This window comes from Diadema antillarum, unplaced genomic scaffold, assembly GCF_040938485.1.
Source record: "Diadema antillarum isolate AM-2024a unplaced genomic scaffold, OU_Dant_1.0 seq00001216_RagTag, whole genome shotgun sequence".
Taxonomy (NCBI): Eukaryota; Metazoa; Echinodermata; class Echinoidea; order Diadematoida; family Diadematidae; genus Diadema; species Diadema antillarum.
The window spans coordinates 319,123-332,566 of record NW_027272008.1 but is presented as its reverse complement, the minus strand read 5'-3'; the positions used below and the strand labels follow the sequence as shown (position 1 = coordinate 332,566).

Genomic DNA, 13,444 nt, shown 5'->3' with positions numbered 1-13,444 from the left:
AATTTCAATCTCGGTGAAACCTATTCCTCTTACTTCAGTTGACAGCTTGTGTACCCATCCACGCATTACAAATATATAAGGGGTGATATGCATTCGATTAATGACAAAAAACACTGGCCTTCTTTGAAAGTCTTGGTCAGGCATCACTGTTGACCAGTCACATTTTCAGGTACCGGTAAAATGTATCAGTATCACCATGAATCTGTAAACATCAAATTTCAGTCATTGATGACTGTGAAAAAAAAAAAGACAAACTAGTTATTATCTGGAAATTAATGAATACAAGATCACTTGTGTACTGGTAACACTGTGTACAAAAGCAACATTTAATAATCTAATCTTTTGTGTACTCATTTAAAAAAAAGTTATAAAATATATGTTACTATACTGCCATTTCAAGTCAAACAATATTTCAAGAAGGCATTGTTACATAAAGTAAGTAGGCTACCAAAACAACAAACTATCCAAGCAGTCGATTTTTGCAAATATTTAGTTTGTTAAATCATAAACTTATCACACAGGGTGTTTGTGTCCCAACTGTTTACTTTACTTACACAAAGTTTACCACTATTTCAGAAAATAAGGCCCCTCTTTACATCTTAATTCTTTTTACAAACTGTATAGCAAAAATATATACAGAAGAACTCAATATGATAAAAAATAGAGAAAGACCTTCATTGTGATCGGTAGAGCTTGTCAAACATTATTTACACCTCATTATTACAGAGCACACAAGAAACGATTTCTTCACTATGATCACGATATGAATCTTTGTGCTTTGAAAAGTACTGATCTGTTTCGTTATCCTCGTCTTCAATGCATTTGAACACAATCCGACATGTCTATAAACATATAAGCTGCCTCTATTTCTTTTTTTCTTTTTTGGCGCCTACATTTCAAGTCAGCTGTTTCTATTTTGGTACGGAGCACAATCTACAGCAATATTTCTCACAAATGCAATCTAGTCAATCCATGCAGAGCTAAAAAATAGTTCGTAAAACTAAATACTCAAACATACAGTATAAATTAAACCAAGTGTATGGCTGTCAATACTATAGTATGAAACTACAATGTATTAATCCATTTCCACAGAATAACAAACATATCCTGTATTCCTCTTGAGCAAGATTATACAGTGTGTAATAAAAAAAAAATGTAAACCAAAGTTTCTTTTTTTTTTAAGTTAATGGGTACCTATTAAAAAAAAGTCTTTCATTTTTTAATATATAGATAAATCTGAATCAATACCTGGTATGTCTTTGAATACATAATTACTGATGCTGAATCAATAAATATGGCAGCAGAAATCTCTTGCATACAATCGAAATCACTGAAGCATAATGGATATAGCAACTCAAGTACTGTATATGCCATATTTGACAAGGTTTTAATTTTTGTGAATTCACAAGTCAGTTCACTACTCTCAAATGAACATGTAAAACACAAATACATGTATGACATGCAAGTGCACATTTTTCTGTTCATTTCTGTACTCCACAATTGCAGATTTAACCACTCGTGAATTTGTCAGGAAGTCTTGAGTCTCAAAAAAAAAAAAATTAGAATTGCTAAATGTATGGCATATACAGCATACAGAGGAGGAAAATAGGAATAATTAAGAGGAGCAATGACAGGCAGCATGAGCAACGCATTTCTGAAGATCATTTGCGAATAGCAGGTGCATAGCAAACATTTCTTGTGCAAGGTACTTTCAGAGTGATGGCTCACTCTACACCTACTGCTTCATAAGATGGATATTCTCACTCAAATATAACTCCCAGAGAGAATTAAAGCAGGAGCTGCCATTTATGCACCAACTATTCATTTTGCAACTTTCTTTATGTACTTCACAAAGAGTTAAGAAGATAAAGAAGAAGGTGGTATTAAAAACAAGGCACAAAAAATACAAAATGGCTGAGTCATAAGACTACTATATCAAACACTTGGGCCATTTTCAATTCACTAGTGGCACTTGAATGGTATGACAAAGATAATGAATCATGGCAGACTTAACTAGCAAGTTATATGAAATGACATTAATGATTATGTACTTGTGTCTGTCTAGACCTTTTGATATTTTCTCCTAATTATACCATTCTTAATGAACGAAACAATATACATTTTTTAATTCAAGACATCCAAATTTTGTACACTTGGGACAGAATGCAAAATCATTCCAATCACAAAACTCTTGTGCCATAATTCAAGACAATTTCATGAAGTTGTTTTTCTCCCTTCATTTAAGGCCTATGTGCAACAACATGTTGCATCATGCATGGGCCCCTTTACACTTTCCTGAATTATATTTGTATATAAAATGACAAAAAAGAGGAAGAGATTGTTAAGTAATCACCAGGATGTACTGCTCTCTGGGAAATACAGTCAACTTAAATCTATTTCAACTGGAATTACCACTGAGCATGTCTTCAGAAATCAATTACACTGCTTCACAAATTTCTAGAAGACAGCTGATACTCTACAATTAACTACTGATAATTACAGAACCACTAATAAGTAAAGATATTCTTCATAAAGAAGTGAGAGCACATAGAAATATAAAGTTGGATTATGATCAGTTAACTGAAAACACAAACTGACCTTATCACTTTCATGATACATCGTCTGAATACAATTGCAGCACCAGCCATCATTTATGGTTAAAAAACAGAAAAAAAGAAGAAAAAGAATGGCCATTTTAAACACTTTTATTGAATAATCTTTGGTTATCGAATCTCTAATGAACATGCAAATAAAGTACTGGGGATCAATGATTCACACTAAACTACACCACTTAAATAAATTTCACAGGCAGCATATTACAAACAACATCGTACACTACAGAAATTTGTGCCAAGTCTGACACTTTGTAAAGGTGATCAGTGAAAAATTAATCTCACTTGATTTATACACACAACAAATTGTTTGATTTTCCCCCTATCTTCCCTAATGTTTAACATGCTCCAATATACAAAAACATATAGAAAAATGGACGTAGTTTGAAATACAAAAGGAAATCACACAAAACTTCCCGGCTTTAAAAAAGTTAAAAAATAGCATGGCTCAAATTTGCATAGGAAGAATTTGGTAGACCCATAAAGCTATGAAAGGCAGGAACCAACACTCACTTGCAAGGAAAGAAAAGTTTTTCACGGATGCCATACATTGTACATCTGATAATAAAAAAAACCAAAACAAGGTTATATGAAAACCATCTGCATAGATGCCTGCATAGCATGTTCAGAAAAGCGAAATGAGATAAAGCGATTTGTGTAGTTAATGCAAACTAGGTCAGGCAATGACTGCGGACTGAATTAGAATTGAGAGCATTAAAAAAAGAAACCAGTTTCGCTGTGTAGGCCATTGCACTTGATGCTTTGACATTGAACTGGTGATTAGTCAGTGTTCGCTTTCTGTCTGTTATAACAATTCTGCTTGGTTGCCACTGGTTACAGTTTGTTATTCCGAAAGTTTGTTTATCCAAAAAATGAAAGAAGGTTTGTTCATCTGGAAATGAAATAAGGTTTGTTAATCTGAAGACTTGTTAATCCGAATATGAAAGAAGGTTTTTCATCTCTTGGTTTGTTAATTTGAAAATGAAATGAAGTTCCTACTTCCAAAGGTTCATTAGTATGCATTTTTTTTTTTCTGATTTTTTGAATTTACAAACCTTGTTTCATTTTCAGATTGACATACCTTTTGAATAAAAAAACTTTGTTTTATTTTCGGAGTAACTAACAAAGCTTCAGATTATTGAACCATATTTCATTTTCAGACTGGCAAACCTTCAGATTCAGAATTATGAACCTTTGGAATAACAGTACAAACATTCATATTATAGAAACCTTTTCATTTTTGGATGAATGAACATCTAGGTTTATGGGGAACCTGTGTGTTTCGGAATAATGAACCTTCGGAATAATGAACCTTATTTCATTTTTGGATTAACAAACCTTTGGAATAACAAACATCACCAATTGCCACTATCGATCTTCCTGACTCTAGTACCTGACAAGATGGCTGCTTTCATGGTGATTCCTACAAAATGTCGGTCAATTATAACATTCTAAATTCAAGGCTGTGATAAAGTACGATAATATAATTCCTAAACTGAAATCTCTCAAAATCTCAGCTACCAGTGAGATTGTCCAGATTTGAAGACACAATGAAGTAATCAAGGTGTTTGAAACTGGCACATACGCAGACAATCAGTGTTTAGAGGCAATCCTTCATACATGTACCATGAAAATGACATCACCATCCGATAATCCAGTACTGAATACAGTGCACAACATGTATTTGGGGATGATTAATTTTTTGCAAGTTGCATGAGTCTACTGGTATTTGCAAAATTGGCAACACGGGAGAAAATGATCCTTGAGTATTCCGTATCAGTGTAACCTTTGACAGCGTTTTTATTTCTTTTAGACCAGAAGTTATCAGTCTGTCTGCAAACATCACCAAAATGAGAGTAAATGTTGAATAAAAAAGAAGAAAAAATAAACAGAGAACCACACAAACTTATGGTTCCCTTTCCTTGTACCTGAGCAAAAATGACGTACACAGTACCGGTATATGAAAAAACAAACTCGTACACTCCAAATTAGCTTTGGTAGGACATAATATTTGGTAAGCACTGTAAACAGATATCTGACATTGACATAAATAGTATACAAATAATGACTGCTATGAGGGGCACAGTTAAAATTATGGGCCCAAGGTGATGTGAAAACCATAACTAACCATAACTATGGTTATGTGAAAACCATAACTAACCATAACTATGGTTATGGTTAGTTATGGTTTTCACATCACTGAGGGCCTACATAATTTTAACTGTGCCCCGAATATCAAGCTGTCATTATTTTAGTGGGGTAGCTTAGTGAAATTATCGTGACACGGCGGACAAAAGCATGATTTTTTCACCAAAGGTACTTCATGATGTACCTTCTCAAAAAATAGGGTGCTCCAAAAAAATTGATGCCGGGAAGGAGGTCAGAGGTCAAAGGTCAATGACCTTTATTTGTGAAATAGGTTTTTTGGCTATTTCTCACGTCAGGAATATCCAATCTGGATAAAACTTGGCAGGTAGAATATTGAGAACAAGTAAAATGTTTTGACTGAATTTGGAGTGAATTTTCCTAAGGTCAAAGGTCAAAGGTCAATGAACTTTTTCTAAAAATAATGTTTTTGTTTAGTTCTCCAGGTAGGAAGATTCACTTTTCACAAAATTTGATATGAACGTTATATAGAAGGTACCAAGAGTATAAAGCAGGGGTCAAATATAATTGTTGATTTGTACGTTGCCATGGCAACCAAAAACTAGGGTTTTTAGTTGAAGTTAGTTACAGGAGGCTATTTTTCAGTTTGGAAGAGATTCCATTTGAATGGGTACAACTGATCGACGGGATGTATAGAGGTTTGAAATACTTTTGATTAGTGTTAAGTGGTATGTTGCCATGGCAACTACATATATAGATTTTGGTTAAACTTAAAGAAAACTTTAGAACGTCCGTGAATTTGAAGAGATTTCCATCACGGTTGGTATAATTGATAAACAAAAAGTCGCCAGACAAAGATTTTTCACCTTCATAGCATGTGGGTTGAGTGAATGCAGCAACAATAAAAGAACACATCAGTGAGAGTTTGAGGAAAATTGGACAATCCGTTCTAAAGTTATGAATTTTTGAAGTTTCTGCTCAGTCGAGGCTGGATGAGAAGACTACTGTACCTTGTAATGTCACATGTGTACAACGATATAAAGAATGAATAAAGAAAATTCAACATATTTTCACTTTAAAAAGGATACTCGACTTCTTTTTCAGAAGGCAGGGGGATTAATATTACCCTTAATATATGTCAGTAGCAAGTCAAAGAAATGTGAACTTTATAAAAAAAAAGTATGGTTTTGTGAAATTCTCTTTTTATTTTCCTTACAATGTGCACATGTGACATCATACACTGCAGTAGTCTTTTCATCCAGCCGCGACTGTGCAGACATTTTAAAAAATCTTAACTTTTGAACGGATTGTACGATTTTTTCCAAGCTTTCTGTGATGTGTCCTACTTATATTGTTGTATTCACTCAATCCACGTGCGCATGAAGGTGGACTTGTCCTTGAAGGACAGATTCTGAAAGAGCAGACTCTAAGCTTTAAAATGATGTATCACTCAATTCAATGGATTCCCCTAACCTATCTGAATGATAATACCGGTTCTGAAAAGAAAGCACACACTCTGGATAAGTATGAACTGAGAAAAGAGGCTGCATTGTCTATTTTAGCGTTTAATCTTTACCAAGCTGTCTCATGTCATTATGTTCGTCTTTTCTTCCCCCCTCAAATTTTCATTCGAGTTTGTCATTATTAATTTTGATGATAAGAATGATGCCACAAGGCATTGTTTCGTAAAAATGCTTCAACTGCGCCTTCAGGTCCAAAATCTACATCAATATATATAATTTTCCTGATCTCCTCAACATTTTTCCAAAAATAAAGCATACACCTTTTATGCATTGAGTGCTCCTTTTTGTGGACAATTAAAGGCAAAAACCCAGAATTAGTGCTTGAAAATTATTCTTAAGTGTGAGTTACGGATAGAAAGAACCTCTGTAAAAAAAAAAAAATGAATCTGTATAATCAATGTTAAGTATTGTTAATAACACAAAATGTGAACAATATTTTTTATAATAACATGTTTCCAGACTAAACTATCCGCATTTATGCTTTAATGAGAAAAATACTGATATCTCCTTATATGTTTGCTTTGATTGCAAAAACTGTATATGGTAGGATGTCTTGTGATACAACAGGGGGGGGGGTATTTCATGAAGCAGTTTGGTCGGATATTTTTCTGACAAACTGTTACAAACTACAGAAATCCTTGCATCTGATTGGCAGAGAGCAAATTTGTCCGACAACTTGTCGGACAAAATGCTTCATGAAATGCCCCCAGACCTACACATATTATTCATGAAATGTGATATCCTGAAATTTTTTTTCAAGTCACTCTCCCAAAAGTATACATAGGACCTTTAAGTTTTTCTTGTGTTTGTTCCTGGCAGATTACTAGTACACTAACGCTCCAATCCATGGTGACCTAACGGGAATTAAGGAAATTAAAATAAATATACTGAAAACCAAAACTACAGATACCGATAACTTTCTTCTCTCCCCACCCCACCCCTTCTTTTTGGTTTCTTGATATACTAGTAGATCTAGCTGACTTTGATAATTGTCATTATGTAACATCATCTTCAATTGACAAGGCGATAAAACTTAACAATCATAATTATGCTGCTGGATTAATGGGGTTAGTTAAACTATTGTTGTTTTTAATGTACCATACTTTTTCCTCCTATCAATCACAATATGTATTTTGGGTGGAATGTATTTTGACATAAAGCATCATTGAATCAACCGCCTTTGGGGTCGGGAATTTTGTCATTATATTGTGATTTAGATTCTGCTCTATGCCGATTTTGTTTTATTTTTATCAACTTTGTAAACTTCCCATAGACTTCATTCACCAGCCAACTACATCCCACCCCCTTTGGATAATGTGCACCAATCAAACATTGCTTTTACTTTTGAATAACATGTCTATACATAGCTATCAGACCAAAAATATTCAAACGCTTTGATTCTTTATGAGTGAAATTACAAATATTAACATATATTCAAAAATATTCAAATTGTCTAAATTCAACTTCATCTGTAAAAACAAACTTTTACCCTTTTTGAACATTTGAATAACCCCCATAAGAAATAAGAAACATATGGAGAGGGGAAGTGCGGACTATAAAAAAATTCTTACGGGATCCGGGTAATCCCTGCGCTAATATGGAATTCACACAATCTTGGAGGAAATGGGTTAAATTTGTTTGGAAATATGTAGGGCAATACCCAAAAAACCTAAGTTCTCAATGGAATGTGCAGCTCTTCTACTGGTAAACTAGTGGTACTGGGAGAAAAAATGAGCTGTGACATACGTCCTACACCTGGTTCAGTCATTACCCAAGATTTAAAGTATGTGAGCCAGAGTCACATTTCACTCTTTGCCATTTCTCTACAGGAGGTAGACAGTACTAAAAAAAATCCTTTACCAGAAATAATATCAAATCATTTAATGAAAAGATGCTTAAGAAAACTGGACTGTTCCAACACACCTCCCTCAGGTCTGCAACACAGACTAAACCACCTGTTACCATAGGAAAACCAGTAAAAACGGTGTATTATTGTAAACATGCACATAATATGTCGTATTAAGGGTCTGAATTTTAAGACTAGCAACCATGTACATTGCATTGCATTGTACAGAAACCTGGCGAATGCCCTGTGTATAGTCTTTGAATTCAGACATTATTGTTATGTACAAATTAAGGGTATTTTCTCATTTTTTCTGTGAGCAGATTTCTTGGAGCACCCCCTAATTTTGATCCTCATATATATACAAATGTCTGAGGAAAAAATCACACTTTTGTCCGGCGTGTCACGATTATCAGTATATTTGTCATTAAGCCACCCCACTATTTGTTTTATATACCGAAAATATAGATTCTGAAATATAGATACCGAAAATATAGATTCTAGTCTCTTTTACAGCACTCATAATCAACGCTGATCGACAGCGCGGCAGTCGTATCATTGGTGTGTACATATGAGTGATCTATGTGTACGGGGTTGCGACTGTCTCCAAACCTATTTACAGGGCACAGTTGATTCTACGGTGTATGCCCCGGGCACAGTAAATCATGACATCATTTTGATCAAAAATGGGGCACAGCTATTTTCATGACTCCACTTTTAACCAATCAGATGAGAGGAATCTATATATGAGGTATATAACATTCTATACATACCTGGACCATAATATTACAACTGAGGTTAAACGTAATTTCAAAGCACTGGCTCATGTGAATAAGGTGATAACAATACACATTTTTAACTCATTCCCTGTGAGAGTCCGAGATCCACCCAGACCTTACATACCACACACCCAGATTCTCATAGGCAAAGAGTCGATTACTAGTATATCAATGAAATTGAAAAGCAGAAAGGAAGCCTTAGGGGTTGAAGCATCACGTTGATTGCACATCCAATTGTTCCGAAATTTTTGGTGGACATGAACGTATCCCATCACTACCATGGCAACCAGCGGCCCCCTTTTTCATTCCTCTGTACAATGCGACCGGATTGCACCAGCATCAGAGCTCCGTAACGACGTTATGATTCCGACCGTCCGAGCGGCTCACGCGAAGAATCTCCTGAGTGGTCAGGCTCATTCTCTTCTTACTATGATGACAAATAATAAGCAAAGAAAAAAAAATAACATGCACTGTTATCAGCACGACGAACGTATAAATGCTTGAAGGGATTATAACAGACATTACCAGTTATCTAAGTTTCACTTTTTTGTGCATCTTCTCTACATCAAGATCAATATGAACTTTAGAGCTTTACTAGTGATTCAAACACAGCAGCAAATGATGAACACAAATTATTAAGTTTCGATACCATCACTACATATTTTCAGTTTGTGCTGCTACACAGCAAGCTGACTTACCTGTACAAACCTATAACAGGGCCTTTCAGCTGTTTTTTGCCTCATTGAAGTGAAACATAGTGTGGAAATAACGAGCTATTCCTGGTCAAATCTCTTACAAATGTTGGGTCCATGTATATCCTGTCAAGCTAGTTCTTTCTTCTGTTTCATTATTTATATCATTCTCTCTTTTTTTTACTGCTTAAAGAGACTTACCACTGTTTAAAATGACATGGAAAATGTTCTCAGTGCAAATCTGAATCATCAAGGGCTTTCTGATTGTCAAATTGGAGCTTTCTATAGCTTCATCCACAGTTGAGAAAAGACAATTAAAAAAATCAAAGTTTATACATCCATGTCTTTGACAACACCTCCATGAAGACAGTTGTAATTTTGAATAATAGTGACAGTTTTGCCCATTGATCCTCTATAGGCTGTATGCTGCTTTTCATTGCCCAAGCAAAGGAAAAAGGATTATCCTATAAAAGTAAAACATTTATAAGCACGCAGTAAAAGGTACGGTATAGTTTGGGTTAAGATCGGGCTTTAGGTTTCCAACCTTTTTTAGTGAGATTACGAGAAACCTTTAATGAAATATGAAAGAACATATACAGTCAAACTCGGATACCTCGACGTCGGATAAGCCGAATATCACTTACCTCGGGGGCAAAATGAAAGTCCCGATTGTTCCTATGGAGTTTCCGTGTATTAAAATTCGCGTAGCTCGAAAAAGATAACTCGAAGTTCGGTTACCTCGAAGGGAAATCTAATGTCCCGATCTTAATTAACTTATTGTTTTTCCCAGCATGTTGCTCGAATCGAAATTGTAAACATCACTCAGCATCTCCGATTAAGCGCGCGTGGACAGCGAAGACATGTCACAAATGTTTTCACACTCGATTGTAAATATTCTGAGACCAGAACAATCGCGCGCCCAAGAAGAAATACCAGATACACAGCTGACAAGGAAAATCCCCAACACCTACCAACACACGTACATGGTATGCACATAGCACCCGTGCCAATGGAGTGCTTTACGATAGCACTACGCGCTGCCCCATCATTTGCTTTTCTTTAACCACTGTGTTTTGCTTTTTGATCGAGACAGTCATACCGTGCGCGTAGATTTCTCAACCGTCGGGGTGCACCTGCTTACGTTGACAGTTGTATCTTTAATTGCCATTAATCACGCTCCACTGTCAAAACATCAATCTCCCTCGTAGTGCCTTTTTTAAAACTATTCTTTTTTTTGCCTTTCACGAAGTTTACTTCCCCGAGAACGCAAGCACTGAAACTTTTTTTTCCAGCAATGCGATTATGAAAATCTGGAAGTATAGGCCGATCACAATGAAGAATAGAATACACAGGGCTCCGCACTAAGTTTTATCGGGCCACCAATATCATTGAATTTTGTTTTGTGGTGGTCGAAAGTAAATTCTGGTGACAAAAAAAAAAATCAGGAAAAACATTAGAAAAACTAAATCGGTCCTACTAAACATAGACAAATTAATATTAAGCATTATTGAAGTGATACAGATGTCCATGTCTAAAACAAATGAATAGAAAATTCAATCATCTTACTCTGTGTTTAAAGATTTGACAAATAGGCATAGATATTATTATAAAAGTTGATGCCCATATATTGAGGAGGTCAAAACTTACGTTTGAAATGAGAAAATGGGAGCATTTGCTGACATTTGTTAGCATCCGACATTTGTTTTAACATTGTAAAAAGCCGAAAGTTACCGTTATTCATTTTTAAATGTAAAAGCAAACAACCGACATTCATTTTAGAATCTTACGGAGCTGAATAGTATCCTAATCCATTTCCAAACGTGAAAGCAAACATCCGCTATTTGTTTAAGCATCTAACTGAGCGGATTAATACCATTAATCATTTCCAAATGTTAAAGCAACAATCTGTTATTTATTTTTGCATCGTACGGAGCAGAATATTACCGTTATTCATTTCAAACATCCGACATTTATTTCATTATCGAACGGAGCCGAATGTTACTGCTGTCCACTTCCGAAAGTGAAATGAATCATCTGACAATTATTTTATTATCGCACGGAGCCGAATGTTACTGTTTTTCATTTTTGAACGTCAAGGCAGACATCAGACATTTTGGACCATGAAACGTATAGCTGAATGTTACTGATATTTATTTTGAAATGTACCGTAGCAAATATCCAATATTTTTTATCATCGTATGGGGCAGAATGTTACTGCTGTTCCCTTCCAAACATGCCAACGTAAAAGCAATCATTCGACATGTATTTTAGCATCTTCCGGAGCTGAATGCTATTGACATTTACTTTCGAACGTAAAAGCACACATCCGGCATTTATTTTATCAGCGTACGGAGTTGAATATTATTGTTATTCACTTCAGAACATCAAAGCAAACATTCGACATTTATTTTAGCATCTTCCGGAGCTAAATGTTATTGCAATTTACTTTCGAACACAAAAGCAAACATCCAGCATTTATTTCATCATTGTCAGGAGTTGAATATTATTGTTACTCTTTTCCGAACGTCAAAGCAAACATCAAACATTGATTTTACCATTAAACACAGCTGAATGTTACTGTTATTCATTTCGAAATTTAAAAGCAAACATCAGACAGTTATTTTAGCATCATATGGACATGATGGAGCAGAATATTACTGCTATTTTCTTCCGAACATAAAAACGATCATCTGACATCTATTCTAGCATCTTCCGGAGCCGAATGCTATTGCTATTTACTTTTGAAAGTATAAGGAAACATCCGACATTTATTTAACCATCGTACGGAGTTGACTGTTATTGTTTTTCATTTCCGAACGTCATAGCAAAAATTCGACATTTATTTCAGCGTCTTCTGGAGCCGAATGTTATCCTTATTCATTTCCGAACGCAAAATCAAATGTCTAACATTAGTTTTAGCACCATACGGAGCTGAGTCTTATCGTTATTCATTTCCAAAAGTATGAGCAAACATCCGACATTTATTTTAGTATCATACCGAGTCGAATATTACCGTCATTCATTTCCACAATTAACCGCAAAACTCTGACATTTATTTTAGCATCTTACGTAGCCGATAGTTACCGCTGTTCATTTTCAAAAGTAAAGGCAAACATCCGACTTTTTTTTTTTTTGGTGGCGCGATCGGGCCACCAAAATCTTTATTTCTGAAATTTTGATTTCATTTCCGATTTTCACTCAATTCATTCATATAAAAGTTGATTCAATTCAAATTGACAAGCATGCAAACAATCAGTAGGCACTATAACAGACACCATGTTGAACATCGATAAACGTCAAACATCGATGAACATCGGATAAGTCGAAGAAAATTCGACGTACGCGTACCTCGAAATTCGCGTACGTCGAAGCATTTTCTTCAGTCCCGACGAATTCGAGGTATCCGAGTTTGACTGTAATTATAAAAGGAATTTGAAGCTTATTTGATGAAAATTTGTTCTCAAATGGTTGAGATATCCAAAACAAAGCAATTCTAATAAAGGGTGGGACCTACTTTTTATTAGGATCGCTTTGTTTTACTTTGTTTGGGATATCTCAGCCATTTCAGATCCGACTTTTGTCAAATAAACTTTGAATTATTCTTAGAATATTGTAAGCACTTAAAGTGGTTTCTAGCATCTTGCAAAAAGTTAAAAGCTGAATCCTCACCTCTACCAATACTATACCATCCCTTTATTAAATCACACAACTATTTGCACAAAAGTTCTTGTTCTGCTGCAATAAAGTCTTGGTTAGATTCCAATAAATAGACCCCTCCTTATAGGCAGAAGGGCTAGCCAAAGGTTATGAGAGCAGAGTTAAATTTTTCGACAAAAACAGCATCTCCTCTGGATTGTGGTGTCAAAATCTGCAACGTTTCAGACCAGAT

At 35.1% G+C, this 13,444-nt stretch overlaps 1 protein-coding gene across 1 annotated transcript in view; it reads right to left on the bottom strand.

Annotated features, from left to right (window-relative positions):
• Window positions 1-9,202: 9,202 nt before the first annotated feature.
• LOC139744873 (band 4.1-like protein 4A) overlaps window positions 9,203-13,444 on the bottom strand; it is a 78,494-nt gene continuing 74,252 nt past the window's right edge. The window contains exon 23 of the mRNA XM_071655285.1: window positions 9,203-9,290. Within this exon, the coding sequence (XP_071511386.1) occupies window positions 9,203-9,290 (88 nt within the window). The remainder of the gene's footprint in view (window positions 9,291-13,444) is intronic.